This window comes from Podarcis gaigeae (assembly GCF_964106915.1).
Source record: "Podarcis gaigeae genome assembly, chromosome: 7".
In the NCBI taxonomy this organism is placed as follows: Eukaryota; Metazoa; Chordata; class Lepidosauria; order Squamata; family Lacertidae; genus Podarcis; species Podarcis gaigeae.
In genome coordinates, this window is record NC_139683.1 from 66,644,914 (window position 1) to 66,662,431 (window position 17,518).

The 17,518-nt window shown below is 44.3% G+C and overlaps 2 protein-coding genes across 2 annotated transcripts in view; one reads left to right on the forward strand and one right to left on the reverse strand.

Moving 5' to 3' along the window:
- MYLK4 (myosin light chain kinase family member 4) overlaps positions 1 to 5,500 on the reverse strand; it is a 92,157-nt gene extending 86,657 nt beyond the window's left edge. The window contains exon 1 of the mRNA XM_083747263.1: positions 5,217 to 5,500. Within this exon, the coding sequence (XP_083603389.1) occupies positions 5,217 to 5,272 (56 nt within the window). The 5' untranslated portion in view covers positions 5,273 to 5,500. The remainder of the gene's footprint in view (positions 1 to 5,216) is intronic.
- WRNIP1 (WRN helicase interacting protein 1) overlaps positions 1 to 17,518 on the forward strand; it is a 42,413-nt gene that overhangs the window by 14,357 nt on the left and 10,538 nt on the right. The window contains exons 2-4 of the mRNA XM_083747312.1: positions 3,353 to 3,544; positions 5,279 to 5,523; positions 15,831 to 16,054. Of these exons, the coding sequence (XP_083603438.1) occupies positions 3,353 to 3,544; positions 5,279 to 5,523; positions 15,831 to 16,054 (661 nt within the window). The remainder of the gene's footprint in view (positions 1 to 3,352; positions 3,545 to 5,278; positions 5,524 to 15,830; positions 16,055 to 17,518) is intronic.

A 17,518-nucleotide genomic window follows, 5' to 3' on the forward strand; every position in this document is an offset into this window, starting at 1 on the left:
CGCCACACCTGTCCCTCTGCAAATCCTTCCTGCTCTGTTCAGGAATGTCCCCTCATAGTCTTACTCGGGCTTATCTTGCTGTGGTTCCTTGAATAGACGAGGAAATGTTTGGCCAATGGACAGAGAACGTGAGTTTGCGGGTGTGTCCACTCTAGGTTCTTTTTCTCCACGGTGGCCATGTTTTTCTCACTTCCAGGATATCCAGATAATATTTGTCCTGAATAGTTGCATCCCTAGGTTTCCCCAGTTTGTTTTCCTCATTTCCCACTCCGGTTTGGTTTACTGAGATCGTCTTATATCAGGCATCCCAACCTTTGGCCCTCCAGATGTTTTGGACTACAATTCCCATCTTCCCTGACCACTGGTCCTGTTAGCTAGGGATCATGGGAGTTGTAGGCCAAAGCATCTGGAGGGCCTCAGGTTGGGAATGCCTGTCTTATATTATGTGAGCCTAAGGCCAGGTACACACGATACCTTTGAAGCATGTTTCCACCCATCAAAGATTCTGGGCACCCACAGCATTACAGTTCCCATCAGCTCTTAACAAACCATCGTGCCCAAAATTCCTTTGGGGGTGGGGGGGGGAAACATGCATTGAATGATCTTTAAAGATATAGAGTATATAGTCTTCCTTATTATAGGGCAGTTTCCTCTATTCCAGTCGTGTATTCTTTCTTCTCTTGTTATGAGTTGGGTTTCCCTCCTTTATTTCCCTTTTTCTTCTCCTGGGGTGTTTATAAAAGATAGCTTAGGTAAACTGAGCTATTTCTGCTCTGCTGGGGTTTCCAAGGTGAATTTTGAGACAAATGTACCGAAACATCCAAATTTGTACCTAAAAATATTTTCATAGAAACGTGATGCCGAAGGCATGCCTGACTGTGACACACACTCCTCCCACACATCAAACTCCATGTATGCTGCCCCTCCGGGGGTCACTAAAGCTGCCCCTGCCTTGTGTGTGTCTTTCCTTAGACCACAGAAATGGTGGCTGTTGTCAAGGCAGGTCACAAAACCATACTGGTAGCTGTGTTTGCTTTTGGCAGGTCACAAATTGAGAAGGCCTGATGTCAGGAGTACCAAAGAGTGTTCATAAATAATTGCCGAGTCCTGCCAGAAGGGCAAAGAGAGAAAGGCGAAATAGCCACCTTTTAAGATAAATCACCACTTTTTAAGATAAAATCAAGGGATGTGGGTGGCGCTGTGGAGGGATGTGGGTGGCGCTGTGGGTTAAACCACAGAGCCTAGGACTTGCCGATCGGAAGGTCGGCGGTTCGAATCCCCGCAGCAGGGTGAGCTCCTGTTGCTCGGTCCCTGCTCCTGCCAACCTAGCAGTTCGAAAGCACGTCAGAGTGCAAGTAGATAAATAGGTACCGCTCCGGCGGGAGGGTAAATGGCATTTCCGTGTGCTGCTCTGGTTCCCCAGAAGCGGCTTAGTCATGACGGCCACATGACCCGGAAGGTGTACGCCAGCTCCCTCAGCCAATAAAGAGAGATGAGTGCTGCAACCCCAGAGTCGGTCACCACTGGACCTAATGGTCAGGGGTCCCTTTACCTTTAATTAAGATAAATCAATCTGACAGCCAAAAAGGACGCTCATTTGTGTGGGCCAAAGTCAGCAACAAAATAGTCTGATGCAACACACAAAACCTTTGGATTAACTTGGTTATTGAAATAATCTGAACTCAGTACATAACATTAATGCTTTTAGTAGGCATATGATGCATCTGGTGTTCAAATGACTTTGCACACGTTATTTCAACGGTCTTTAGAACAGAGTGGTAAAGTTGGGCTATCTTTGCTGCTTTCTTGACCAAATTAATAATAATAATAATCTTTATTGCGGTCCAACGACCCATAACATGGATTCAGAATAAAATACAGATTCATACAGACAGCCCCCCCAGGGAAGGGAGACAGAAGTGTTATTTGTTTAGTCATGGTTATGTTGATCTTTGATTCGTATGACATCTGAAAGAAATTTTGCCACAGCCACTGTGATATCATTGGACCTGTCGTCCAGAAGATATTTGATATAGTAGGCTTCAGATTGACCCAGCCGATTTGCCAATACAGTGGTACCTCAGGTTAAGTACTTAATTTGTTCTGGAAGTAAGTTCTTAACCTGAAACTGTTCTTAACCTGAAGTGCCACTTTAGCTAATGGGGCCTCCTGCTGCTGCCGTGCAATGCAATAAAATATGCTTCATGTGGTCGACGTCCTGAGAGCATACACAAGTCCTATTTTGATAAGGAATACCTCTCAGTCTGCCATTTAACACTTCTGATGGGAATACATTTAATCTGGCTTTGGTGAAAAGATGCCAATAAGTTGTTGACCAAATCAAATCAAATTCCCCCAGTTTCTTGTGGCTATTATTGTTGGTTTTTAATGCATGGGGAGGAGGACCTTTTTCCTATCAAAGGCAGTTCCTAGGGTAGTGATCTGTTCGGAAGGGTTACATACCAATAGGCCAGAGACAACAGTGTTCAGCATCACCTGTCTTTCTGCCCCCATAATCACATGCAATTGGCTGCCAGGCAGAGACAGATGACTGCTGCCAAACCTCAAGAATCAGCCACTGAATAGTGCTGCATTATGATCTCTCTCAGGCAAAGCCTCCACATGTGGAATTTGGGTTTCCCACCTCCTTCCTGCTGCAGTACTCCCTAAAAAAGCTATTCCTGAAAGTCTGGGATCCTTCAATGCTGCATTTAATGCCATGTAGAGGGCTGCAAGAAATCTGCAGAAGTCCATGAGGCAAGCAATCTGCAGAAATCCAAGATGGCTGCCTTGTGTGAATGGTGTGCAGCTTTCTGCTTGCACAAATCTGCCTACCGATATCCGTAATAATAATGGAAGTAACAAATGGGAGCACTCCCAAGCTTGGTGTATCAAGCTGATTCTTGTACCATGGAAGCCTAGGATACAAAGAACTAGAGGCCAATGAGGATTTGGGCTTGTGTTTTGGAAACAGCACCTTGTCAAGCCACATGGCAATCTGTTTTTGAAAATGGAGAGGCTTTCTGAAGCCAGCTGGTGATAAATGGCCTGAGAGTCTGCTGTCCAAAGAGAAACCTTCTCTCCCACTGGCTAAAATAGCTCTTTGGATTCCCCTTCAGGGGATGGTAATTTTCGCGCTCTCTTCCTGTCAGAATAATGTGTCCTTTTCAACTAATGCCAAACAGATTTTCCAATCAGAAAAAGAAAACGAGACGTTTTCTATCCCAAAACACTCCTTCTCTTCTTCACATCCCAACACTGTTTCCCCCTCCCACTCTTCACAATGCCTTTTAGCCATGTCTTTTGAGTTCTCGGAGGAAAATCAACACCCTTGTGCTTTTCTTCCTTTCAGACCACCTTGGCTCACATCATCGCGAACAGCAGCAAGAAGAACGGCACACGGTTTGTGACCCTGTCGGCCACAAGTGCCAAAACCAACGACGTCCGAGAGGTCATTGCTCAAGCGCAAAATGAAAAGAGGCTCTGCAAGAGGAAAACGATCCTCTTTATCGACGAGATACACCGTTTCAATAAGTCTCAGCAGGTACCGATTGCTACCGTCTCGGTAGTCGGAAGGCCTCCCTTTGGAAATGAATGGCTTCTACACGATGTGGTTGAGCAATACTTAAATTGATAGGTTTCTAGCATCTCGACTGAGAGTCTGTGTGACATAGTCGTTAAAGTGTCAGACTAGAACTCTAGGAGGTGAGGGTTCAAATCTCCTCTCGGCTATGAAGCTCTCTAGGTGTATTTTAATTTTATTGTATTTTTAATCTTTCGTTGGAAGCCGCCCAGAGTGGCTGGGGAAACCCATCCAGATGGGCAGGGTAGAAATAGTATTATTATTATTATTATTATTATTATTATTATTATTATTATGAGTCGTTGGGCCCGTCACTATCTCTTAGCCTAACCCACCTCACAGGGTTGCAGTGAGGATGAAATAAAATACAATGTCTCATCCTTTTTCTGAGGTTCTCTGTGTGACCTACATGGTGGGGTTACCCCATTTTTTATTATCTCTGCCTTACAAGGTAGATTAGAAATGAAAGTGCCCTAAGATCAGCCAGCAAGCAGGAATCTCTCCCTGAGTTTGTTGACGTGCATTTGGCTTTCAAAACTAGAACTTAAACTTCTTTTAACCTATATTGAAACCACACGTCTGGCATCTCTTTGCTGACTGAATTGAGAGTTCATTTGCAGCATTAGGAAAGCCACAGTCTAGTTTAAACCACAAGCTTTGGGATTAGGAAGTTGGCAGGCAGTCCAGCATTTCAAAATACACACCCACCCTGCGAATAAACATGCAAATGCATCATGTGGGATGGGGGGAAGAGGCAGGAAAGTAAAGGCAATACTGACTGGATTTTTACATAATTTCTTACACTTGCATCTAAGAGTTTTCAGTTCTGCAGTCGACATGGAATATGAGAACTCTGGGCACAAAGAGGTGTTGAAAGTTCTAAAAGATGTTTTGAATGATGGATTGCTGCAATGGGGAGATCTGCGTAAAATGTTCCATGAATTCCTAAAGTCGCATTCGAATTGTTTTCCAGCAAAATATCAGAGTTACATGATTTTTTATGACCTCTCTGAATATTCCTTTTGGGGAGAAAGAGGCACAACGGACTCACTTTTGTCAGTTGAGCGTTGCAGTAATGATGAATATGTGAACACTTTGCCTCTGTATCTCAAACAGTAAAGCAAAAATTGCAGAAACTTTTTTTCTTTTTTACACAACACAGCCCCTCAACATACACTGTAAATGGAATGAGTAAAGCTGCTATTACAGACCAAATTAAGAATTTGCTTAATATACGGTATGCAACTGTGCACTTTGTTTTTCCTTGAAAGATGCCTGTGTGATTGGTATTGGGAATGTGGTGCCTTTGGGGAGGCAATTCTCTTTACTCCCCACCAGAAGTGGAACAGCACTTGCCCCCCACTGCCACCACCACACAGCTAGGAGACTTTTCTTTAAGGGTCCTGGTCACTCCTGGGGAAGAGAGATCCTGGTTCTGTTCAAGGTAGAGGAAAGGAGAGATGCACTGCCACCTCAGTGAAAACCACACACACCTTAATTATATATGGGGGAAAAACAAGAGCATCTAGTTTGGTTTTTGGACAAGCTGCCAGCGAAACGTCCCAAATGGAACTGCTTCAGTCTCTGAGCGAACGGAAAATCGCAGTTGCCATTGTGAATTAATTGTACTCACGGGGAATGCCTCAAGTTGTCGTTGATGGGGACCAGTTTCTTCTGCTTCCCTCCCATTTCCAGGATACCTTCCTTCCTCACGTTGAGTGCGGGACCGTGACGCTGATCGGGGCAACCACCGAAAACCCTTCTTTCCAGGTCAATTCGGCTCTTCTGAGTCGCTGCCGCGTTATTGTCCTCGAGAAGCTCTCGGTCGAGGCGATGGAAGCTATTCTGATGCGAGCTCTCAAGTCCTTAGGGATTCAGATTCTAAGCCAAGGCGAGCAACCCGCTGGCTCTGTGAATGGCAGCGACAGCAAGGACTCTGAGTAAGTATGCTTTGCGGAGCGCAGCGTGTTAACCCACACCACCCGAGGAATCCATTGACAGCCTGCCAGAGCAGGAGTGAGAAAGAGGTTATGGAGTGGTTAGGAGGGGGTGGGAATACTTTTAAAACTCATTTTCATAGGGGAAAAGGATGCATGTATGCTCACCATAAACGGTATAAAAAACAATGCAAAGCTGTTGTCTTTCTTTCTTTCTTTCTTTCTTTCTTTCTTTCTTTCTTTCTTTCTTAAAACCCATGCTTTCCGGATTACAACAGAGAGCATTACGCCAGCTGTTGCAATTTCTGATTTGCCTGCAGGATATATTAAAGTGCACTACAGCTGGGGATTTGATTTGGGTTCCTGACTCATTTGTATGCTGTCGTTCTTGTTGCTGGCTACAAATGCATCATATGACAGCCAAGTGTTAGCCAAAATATCCCTTCTCTCCTTAACTTGAATCTCTCGATCCAAAATGTAATTGAGTGCAAATCAAGCAGGGACGGAAGAATTGTTCCTGCATAACCAGTGCTGTACAGTGGTACCTTGGGTTACATACGCTTCAGGTTACAGACTCTGCTAACCTCGGGTTAAGAACTTTGCTTCAGGATGAGAACAGAAATCGTGCTCTGGCGGCTCAGCAGCAGCAGCAGCAGGAAATCCCATTAGCTAAAGTGGTGCTTCAGGTTAAGAATAGTTTCAGGTTAAGAACAGACCTCCAGAACGAATTAAGTTCTTAACCCAAGGTACCACTGTATGTCTTGTTTTAAACAAAACCAACAACACACAAATTACTCGTTCAAAAATGCCCAAAAGTCCGGGGACGTAAGAGAAGTTCAGCTAAAAATATTCAAACGCTTCTCTTCTGCTTTCTTCTCTGTCTATAAACACAGTCTAAAAGTTCTGAAGTCTACATGTAAGAAGGAAAGGCTACTTCAGGTTGGGCATACGGTCTTTGAAGCATATGGCCATAATCTAAGGGGTCGTTAGTCATGTTCCTCTTCGCACGCCAGACAGAATTCAGTACAGTGGTACCTCGGGTTAAGAACTTAATTCGTTCTGGAGGTCCATTCTTAACCTAAAACTGTTCTTAACCTGAGGTGCCACTTTAGCTAATGGGGCCACCGCAGAATTTTTGTTCTCATTCTGAAGCAAAGTTCTTAACCCGAGGTACTATTTCTGGGTTAGTGGAGTCTGTAACCTAAAGTGTCTGTAACCTGAAGCGTCTGTAACCTGAGATACCGCTGTATTATGTGTCTGCCTTGCATGGCGATAAGGAGGGGGGGGAGGAAGAGACCACACGCTGGTAAATCTCTCTTGACAGATTTAGATATTGCCTCCAATCTGTTGGGGAAAAAATGGATGCTTAAGTCCCACGAATCAAATCAATAGGACTTAAGGGATTTGTAAGTGACCTGGACCATGGATTTCAGTAGAACCTAAGTGTGCAGTGGTACCTCGGGTTACATACGCTTCAGTTTACATATGTTTCAGGTTACAGACTCCGCTAACCCAGAAATAGTACCTCGGGTTAAGAACTTTGCTTCAGGATTAGAACAGAAATCGCGTGGCGGCAGCAGAAGGCCCCATTAACTAAAGTGGTGCTTCAGGTTAAAAACAGTTTCAGGTTAAGTACGAACCTCCGGAATGAATTAAGTACGTAACCAGAGGTACCACTGTAACTAACTTTCTCTTGGAATGAAACACTTGCGGTTCACTTATAAGAAAGGCATAAAGACCTCTCTTTTCTTCAGTTTTGATGTGACTTTTTTTGCTCCTGTACATGTAAGTTCCTAACTAGATTGCATAAGTTCGGGAAATGAAGGAATTCTGTTTCCTTATTTAGGATGCCCGGTTTGTACGGCTGCTTATTCTTTTTGTTGCAACAGGGCATGAGCTGTGAGTGCGAAGTGTGGGTCAGAGCAGCACTGCTTCTCGGGCTTCATATAATGCCACAGCTGTGTTTACGGTGACTCATTGGATGGGTTTGGGAGGCTTTCATTTCTGGGTGGAATGTAGGTAGAAGGAACAATCAAGCCTCCTCCTCCCAAGGCGTTATATTTCACTAGACCCTAGGCATGCCTTGAGTAAATATTTGTTCTGTCAATGGAGACCAGATTTTCGGGATCAGTTTAGTGCTGTTTTTTATTTATTTATTAGAACCTGTTGGCTCACCAACTGGAGCCAGGTGTAAGATACTTCTTTTAAAAAAACGAAAACTCGTTTATCATAAGGAGCGAGTTAAAGTTGATGTGTACAGTACTTGCATAATACTGCTAGCCGGAGGAAGTGGAAATATATTTATATATTATCCTTGTCGGTTCTGCCAGTTGGGTAAACATGTATAAACAGAAGCGCCGAAAGGTTAGCAGGGCTGGTCAAGGTCACATCATAAGCAATAGCCAGAGCCAAGAAATGGCAAGACTTCTTAGGTGCCCTTTATATGTTAGAATCCGTGAATGTGAGAAAAGCTCTGGTGGATCTGACCAAAAGCCTATCTAGTCCAGCATCCTATTCTCATAGCAAATTGTTCTCTGGTTTTCTCCAGCAAATGATGTACCCCAGCCTTGCCGCAGCTTCATCCCACAATTCTGCTGCAGAAATTTTTATTTCTGTTTTATTGATTTATGAGATTTATATACTGCCCTTAATCATAAGATCTCAGGGCAGTTCACAGAATAAAACACAGGATAAAAAACAAGTAAATAATTAAAACCAAACAGCAATCCAATCGCGCGCGTGCACACACACACACACACACACACACCCTCCCCACAGACACATTTAAAAGGCTGCAGAATGTTAATCGGCCAAAGGCCTGGTTGGAGAGGAATGTTTTCTGCCTAAAATATATATATAATGAAGGTTCCAGGTGGATCTCCCTGGGGAGAGCGTTCTACAAACGGGGAGCTACTACAGAGAAGGCCCGTTCTCGTGTTGCCACCCTCTGAACCTCACGTGGAGGAGCCACACAATGAAGGGCCTCTGATGATGAAAGCAGGGTTTCTATGGGGAGAGGCGGTTTTTGAGGTCTTACGGTCCTGAGTTGTTTAAGAATTTAAAAGTCTGGTGCCTCCTTGGTGGGACCTTCATGTCCTATACAGCCTAGGACCCTCGTACCTACGGGACCGCCTCTCCTGGTATGTCCCACAGAGGACCTTACGGTCTTCAAACAAAAACATCTTGGAGGTCCCAAGCCACAGAGAGGTTAGGCTGCCCTCAACCAGAACCAGGGCTTTTTCGGCTGTGGCTCTGATCTGGTGGAGCGCTCTATCACAAGAGATTAGAGCCCTGTGGGACTTGACATCTTTCCGCAGGACCTGCAAGACAGAGCTGTTCCACCAGGCCTTTGGCCAAGGCACAGCCTGACTCCCTCCTTTGGCAATCCTCACAGAACTCTAGCCCAATGGTTGCCATTAATCTGATTTGAATTGATTTTATAATGAAATGATTTTAGAATGTTGTATCATTTTAATGTTGTTAGCCACTCTGAGCCCGGCTTCGGCTGGGGAGGGCGGGATATAAATAAAATTATTATTATTATTATTATTATTATTATTTGGATTCGTTTATGAACGCAGGAATAAAGAAAAAGAATTGCCTGCATGGTGGGCTAATGGCATGCCTCTGCACTCTCCATAAGAACATAAGAAAAGCTCTGCTCCATCTAGACCAGTCACCTGTTCTCACAATGACCAACCAGATGCCCATGAGAAGCCAGCAAGCAAGGTCCAAATACAACAGCCCACTCCCACTTCTGGTTCCCAGCAGACAGTATTCAGAGGCATTCAGAGGTTAGAGAATAGCCATATTGCTTGCAGCCATTGAGAGCTTTCTCCTCCATGAACTTGTCAAATCCTCTTGGCGGCCATTTCTACGTCTTGTAGGAATTGATTCCACAGTTTAACTCTGCCTTGCGTGAAGGAGACTAGCAATATCCCAGTGGAGGTTTCTTCTATTGCACTTAGTTGTAGTTTTCCTTTACCTTTTAGGTAACATGCCACCCTGAGGTCAGCTGGTGCTAGGTCCTAGGCTGTTTTTCTTGCCTGCCTGTTTATATTTTTGTCTCTAGGTATCACCGGTTACAAGGTACAAACATCAAGGCTTGGTGTCCAGTTATGTCCTGTGTTAATTTGGGAGACTGGCAAAAATACGAAATAGTGCAAGTGTAAGATGAGAGTATGGGGGGGGATATATTCAGAGGTTGGAAAGTAGGTTAGTTTCCTGACTTGCAATTGTTACCTCATGTAGGATAAATGGGCAGCCGTAGAATATGGAAGCAGAAGAGGAAACTTAGGTATGTTTTAATATAAGGCTGAAATAATCAGATCCTTCGTAATTACGAAGAAATTCCTCAAACCAGTAAAGAAAGAATAGTTTTGTGTTTTTTTAACTTTTATTTTGCTTTAAACAGGTACATATAAATATTTTGATTTTGATGCTTCTGCCCACCACAAAGTTGTTATTAACAATTTGCTTTTAACTTGGATTCCATGCTGAGGAACGGGCGGTTTTCAAAGGCGCACATTTTTTAATTACCATATGCAAATGATTAATAGGCATTCTCCCAGAAATATGAGGATTCTAGGATCCCTTTCAACACAGGTTATCAGGGAAGGGAGGGATGTATTACTTAAAGCACTGAGCTCTGTAAAATAGTATTGTGCTAAAGCAATTAATCAGCATTAAAATAAATAAATCGGGGGAAGTGCATTCTCGGTTTTTGGTGAATTATAATTATTCTCCTGGCACCTGTTTGATCTCAGACAAGTAAGTTCATAGTTTGTTTTGCTCCTCTAGCTGCCCAGTCAAACGGGTACTATAATACTGTTGTTTTTGTTTGTTTGTTTGTTTGTTTTTTAGTTAAAAGAGTAATAGAATATGATCATTTAGCATTATGGTGTATATTGGTAGTTTTCAAACATTGTTGCCAGGAACACATGGATTCCTTGCAGGCAGTAGAATCATAAATATAATTGTAGAGTTGGAAGAGGCAACGAGTCCCCTGCAATGCAGGAATCTTTTGCCCAATATAGGGCTCAAACCCACGACCCTGAGATTAAGAGCCTCATGTTCTACTGACTGAGCTATACCAGTACACAGGCATTAGGGGTTCCTTGGAAGGGGCACCCAAAGGGAGAGACTATTACTCAGTGGCTGAGCATCTGATTTATAGAAGGTCAGAGCAGGTAGCAATGAGCATTCTTTCTTTGTCTCCCTATGTGGTGTATATGTCCAGTTTAGACATTATACCAAAGGCAAAATTGCCCCGGGCCATTACCAGTTGTACTAAGGACAAACCTACCTATGTGCTGGTCCCTGCTTCAAAGAACATGCTTGCTGCTGGTTTTCAAATCCACTTGCAAATAGTGTGGTCTGGGTACTGGCATTTTAAAACAAAAACATAATGGCTGCTTTGGCAGCCATTTCTCACCTGGGGAAAACTTAATATACGGTCATACCTCAGGTTACGTTTTTTCAGGACTGCCGAAACCCGCAAATACCGGAATGGGTTACTTCTGGGTTTTGGCGGTCGCACATGCGCAGAAGCGCTAAATCACGCTTTGCGTATGCGCAGAAGCACCGAATTGCAACCTGCGTGTGGCGCAGGTTGCGAATGCTGCGGGTTGCGAACATGCATCCCACACAGATCACGTTCGCAACCCGAGTGTCCACTGTACTCCTTTTCATGTTACTTTGCGTGGACTTACTCTTGTGTGTTTTATTAAACATATTTAATAGTTTTAATGCATTGGAATCCACCTTGAGAACTTGGGTTAGTGGGCCAAGTATAAAGCATACAAGTAAACTGAAGTCCCCTCTCCCTTTGTGCAGTGGCTTGCTTGAGTCACCTAAAGCTATTCTGCTTGCAGCACGCTGTTGGCAGCAGGGAGAAAAGGGTGCGTAGTCCCGCCTTCAGTTATTTGCAGCTTGGCAGCTTCCTCTGGGAGACACCCTGGTAGGAATCCCAGGAGGAATTCTGTTGGCCAGTGCCAGGTAATCCTATTATGACTGTATTCTTGTATATCATGGTAGCGATTGTTCTTCACAATGCGCCTCTATATCCAATTACATGGAAAGATAGTAGCCCTTAGGCCAAGAACATGTGTAGGCATGAAACGTACGTATAAAACAATGTCAGAGAGTTCTGAAGAATCTGCGAGATGTGCTGAACAGTTCTGTGCAGGAACAGATCATATAAAGATCGATTGTTTAAATGGTCTCTCGCAAGAAAATCTCCCAGCACATTTCTCTAAGTACATTTTACAGGAAGGTGAGCTATAGGCAGTGTTAGAAACCTCTGGTTACGTACTTAATTCGTTCCGCAGGTCCATTCTTAACCTGTAGCTGTTCTTAACCTGAAGCACCACTTTAGCTAATGGGGCCTCCTGCTGTTGCTGCGCCACCGCTGCACGATTTCTATTCTCATCCTGTCTAGGTGCTATTTTTGTGATGAGATTTTATTATTATTATTATTATTATTATTATTATTATTATTATTATGGATGGGGGTGAACCATGTGCTCCTTGGAGGAAAATGTGGGATATAAATGCAATTAATAAACTCTTCTGCTTAAGAATGCTGGAAGGGCCAGCAAGATGGAGATGTCAGTCGCAAATCTGGCATCCAGAGATACCCATGTGGTTACAGTTGGAACCTGTGCCAGTTAAAAAACGCACCTGGCGCCTGGCTAATTTCGAACGCCACCTATACATGCATTACCTGTGATGTGTTTAGCTGGGAGCCTGTGTCTGTATCTGAGGTGGTGAAATCTTGTGGTTTTTCAGACCCAGCCACCCAGCCTGTGAGATGTGTGTACTTTAGGCTGTTCATTAACTCCTAGAATCAGGTTGACGTTCACACACGCATCCTTTCTTCTTACGATGGCTACTAGCTTTCCATTTTGCTTTTTGGATTAAATCTTTAGGAAACCTTCTTCAGCCCCGAGGGCCACATACTCTTCTGGGAAAACCACCTGGGGGCCAAAATGGCCAAAGTAACAAATGTAAATTTTAGCTTTGAGCAGTAGCCTACTTTCTCGCCACACTCACACATCCCTCTTTATCCTCCACCCAGGCAAGCAAGAAACATTCTCAGTGTTCAAGGACACATTCCAACTGGGGGGAAACCACTCAAAGTGGCTGGGGAAAGGGTTGTGGCCTAGGAGGAGTCCCAAGGCCCCTGGAAGAGCAGATTTGGCTCCTGGGCCTGTTGTTCCACACCCCTGCTGTAAATTCCACCACAACACTTCACATTCCCAAGCACCCATGTTGAAATTTTGTAGATAAACGCACTTCTCTAAATGACTGATTTGGTTATTGAAGGGTATAATTAGATCAATTCAAAACGAATCCCTTGACTTGTCTAGCCGCTTGATAACCATTTAAAGAAAACGACCATAAATCCTTCTGTGAATTAAGTGTGGAAACTCTGGCAATCCTGGGTTTATGTGCAGTGCCAACATACTCCATAAGGAATTGCTGTCTGTTCCAGTCTCCCCGCACTAATCCCCATTGGATAAAAAGGGCAATGAGTCAATGAGCTGGAAACAGCACAGGTTGAAGTGCTGTACGTGCCGGATTCTGAAGCGTGGCAACTCCTGCCCTTGAAAAATAGGTTGGCTGTGTTTCTGTATTCACAAAAATGTTAAGGAGATGGAACCACCATTTGGTGTAGTGGTTAGAGCAGGGGTCAGCAAGGTTTATCTTGCCTGGGCCGGATTGGTCCCATGGAGATCCCTCTGTGGGCCGGATTGTGTGAGCGTGTGTGCCTGTGATTTTCGGCGTCTGCGCATATGTGATTTTCGGAGTCTGCATCTGTGCAATTTTCAGCACCGTGGAAGCGAGTCCCCACACTACGCTGTGCCAGTTTAGCGCAGCGCGTGAGTAGACAACTCAGTTCGGGGGCAGCTCGTGGGCCGGTCAAACAACCTCCGCGGGCCACTTCTGGCCCATGAGCCTTAGGTTGCTGACCCCTGGGATAGAGTGCTGGTATAAATCTTCATTTACCATGAAGCTCACTGAGTAATCTTCAGCCCACCTAGGGAAGTTTTTAATTTTTGATGTTGTATTGTGTTTTTACTATTTTTGTTGGGAGCTGCCCAGAGTGGCTGGGGCAGCCCAGTCAGATTTGCGGCATATAAATAATAAACTATTACAATGGTAACTCAGTTTACGAACTTAATACGTTCCAGAAGTCCATTCTTAAACCGATACCGTTCTTAAACTGAGGTGTGCTTTCCCTAATGAGGCCTCCCGCTGCTGGTGCCCTTCCACCGTTTGGATTCCATTCTTAGACCGAGATAAAGTTCTCAAACCGGAACACTATTTCTGGTATTGCAGAGTTTGTAAACTGAATCATTCTTAATCAGGGCTCTTCTTAAACCAAGGTACCACTGTATTATTATTACTTTACATGACTGCTGTGATGATAAAATGGAGGTGATCATGTAGCCCAACAGGAGCAACTTGGAAGAAGGTGGTGATAAAATGGATGAGTGAAAGAAACAAATGTGATAATTGCAAATGACATCTTCTACAACAGAAATTGAAGTGTGTGGGTTTTTTCCTTGAGGGCATTTCTAAATCACAGGCAGCGGTATCTCCAGTGCTGATAGATTCTGTAAATTGAGGGCCTGTTCTCTCCTCCCTCCTTTTAATCTGACTTTTCACAGCAATACTAACACCTCTTTTCAAAATCTGTAAATTCTGCTATCTTTATGGTCAGCTTGAGGCAAATGGTTGTGAGGCCTGCAGACACTTTCAACACCGATCTTTGGGTTATTTTGTTATTTAAGTAGGGTAAGATGTTATGGAGAACTCAAGGCAGCTGTCTGTCTGCCCTTGAGGAAAGCAGGACATGACATCATCATGTTGCAAATTGCTCTACAATTTTCTACTGTTCGGTTAAAGTAATTTTTGTCATTTAACCTGCCTGATGCTTCCTGATATTGAGCTTTTTTCTCCTATTTTTTTTAAGCGTTCACATTGCTGCTCATGTTTGTGCTACTGAGTTTCACATGGGGGGGGGGGGAATGGCCAAACCCTGATTTTGAACCCGTTGTAGTCTTGCTTTGGTTTGCATCCAATGCAGCAGCAAGGATTCATGCTGGCACAATGGAAACCTCCTTTCACCACCAACCCCTGAAATCTGTTTTGTGATTTCCCTCAACCCTCCAGAGCATATTTGAGGAGGGCACAGGGTGCCCGCATGGGGAAGTCGCATTGGGCAAGAGGGAATATTCGCATTGACAGGACACTTATTGGGTGCAAGCCTTAAGATCTTTTTTTAGTTCCAGTTCAACATGAGCAACGCAAACAATGGGTTAGGTTCTATTTCAATCCAAGAAAAATAAAAATAAAGCAGGAAGTTGCTTTCTTAGTCCCCGTTCAGTATGACTCCCTGATCAAATCTAAAGTTAGTCTTATGTAGATAAAGCTTTACAAAGTTTGTCTCTCTTGCCCATTGTCTGGCTGCAAGTACAGACAGGTTTAGTACAATGGTTAAAATGTCCATGGTGGTTCTAGCTTTTGTGGCGGGACCAGCTACGAGAAAGGGCTCCTTTCGGGCCACTCGTCCCTCCACCGCCACCGCCCGCATCATTCAAGTATAAGCCAAGGGGGGCTTTTTCAGCATAAAAAATATGCCGAAAAAGTCGGCTTATACTTAAGAATATACGGTAGTTGGTCTCTAAGGTGGTACTGGAAGGAATTTTTTATGGTGATTCTAGCATGCTTAAGGCATAGTTTGTAGATTGCATACTCTGTTTAAAGCCCTTGTAATATTTAAGGGATGCGGGTGGTGCTGTGGTCTAAACCACTGAGCCTCTTTAGGCTTGCCGATGTAAGGTCAGCGGTTCAAATCCCCGTGACGGGGTGAGCTCCGGTTGCTTTGTCCCTGCTCCTGCCAACCTAGCAGTTTGAAAGCATACTAGTGCAAGTAGATAAATAGGTACCATTGCAGTGGGGAAGGTAAACGGTGTTTCCATGAGCTCTGGCATTTGTCACAGTTCTCCGTGTACCAGTAGCTTGTTAGTCATGCTGGCCACATGACCCGGAAACCTGTCTGAGGACAAATGCCAGCTCCCTCGGCCAAAAAACGAAATGAGTGCCGCACCCAATGGTCGCCTTTGACTGGACTTAACCGTCCAGGGGTCCTTTACTTTTTACCTTTTTACCTTAATATTTAACTACTGTGGCATTTAGTTAGGGATAAAGCTCATATCCATTTGGCTCTCAGTGTCAGGGCAAAGAAATGTGGCCTTGTGGACAATAGGAAATGCACTCAGATATCACGTCTTTCATTTCAGATGTTGCGTGTGCATCGAGAGAAAAGCTGTATACACCCTTGCGTATCTTTGTGATGGCGATGCAAGAACTGGGTTGAATGGACTCCAGATGGCTGTTCAGGCCAGGTTAACTAAGCTCCAGCAGCAGAGTAGCACACATGGCTGTTCTGTTAACGAAATGGTCATCACAGAAGATCATGTTAAGGAGGGACTGCAGCGATCCCACATTCTGTATGATCGAGCCGGTGAGTAGCTGATAATGAACGCCCCTTGTGATGCAATGCTATGAATGAAGCTTGGTACCCAGCTCAGCAATGAATAGTAGTAGTAGTAGTAGTAGTAGTAGTAGTAGTAATTTATTATTTATACCCTGCCCATCTGGCTGAGTCTCCCCAGCCATTCTGGGCGGCTCCCAATCAAATGTTAAAAACAGTACAGCATTAAATATTAAAAACTTCCCTAAACAGGGCTGCCTTCAGATGTCTTTTAAAGATAGGATAACTGCTTATTTCCTTCATATCTGAAGGGAGGGTGTTCCACAGGGTGGGAGCCACTACCGAGAAGGCCCTCTGCCTGGTTCCCTATAACCTCACTTCTCGCAATGAGGGAACCGCCAGAAGGCCCTCGGCGCTGGATCTCAGTGTCCGGGCTGAACGATGGGGGTGGAGACACTCCTTCAGATATACTGGACCGAGGCCGTTTGGGGCTTTAAAGGTCAGCACCAACACTTTGAATTGTGCTCGGAAACATACTGGGAGCCAATGTAGGTCTTTCAAGTCTCGACGGCCGTTCCCAGTCACCAGTCTGGCTGCCGCATTCTGGATTAATTGCAGTTTCTGGGTCACCTTCAAAGGTAGCCCCATGTAGAGTGCATTGCAGTAGTCCAAGCGGGAGAAAACTAGAGCATGCACCACTCTGGCGAGACAGTCTGCGGGTAGGTAGGGTCTTCGCTTGCAACTGAAACAGCTCCCCTTCTGTAATGTTAAGGTTCCCTTGGCAGAGTTGATCCGCAACTCAGTCATACAAAGTGTTGGCCAACATGCCAACGAGGCTTTGTTTTAAGATAGGTTTCTTTCGGCAATTGAAGGGGCAAAATGCCTGTGGGCCTGGGCTCCTTCGGAGGGAAGGGTGGGATCGAAACTCGATAAATAAAATATAAATGATGCTAAACTGTATTTTAATGTCACATGAAGGAGGGACAGCAAGAAGGTTGATGCAGTCCCCACAGCCAGAACAAGGGCGTATGGAGCGTCTTGTTCACGGTTTACCCAAATTGGAATTTTTTTGTGGCTGAACAGTGAGCATTGTTTCATTTAAACGATGGTTTGTTAAAGCAAGTAAAGATCATAAACGTAAAGCTTGGTCTTGGTTTATACCATAGCTTAAATGAAGCACAGTTTGTCCTTTCCCAGACAACGCTAAACACAGATTTTTTTTTTCCAAGTAAAACAAATCTCACAGAGGTGAGGGAAGAGCACATAAATCAGACATGTTCACATAATACTAAACAATCACTTAACGTTATGTCAGAACTGGGCCTATGTATGCCGTAATTCTAATCACTATGGTGGCTTTGGTGGCAGTCACAAAAAAACCATAGTTATTGTCTTAGAAATGAGCCTAGCTTCTAGGCTTGCATACTCTCCTCTCTCCCACCACAGATGAGAGGAAGAGTTCATGTTTGATTAACCACAGCTTGCTGTGCTGTC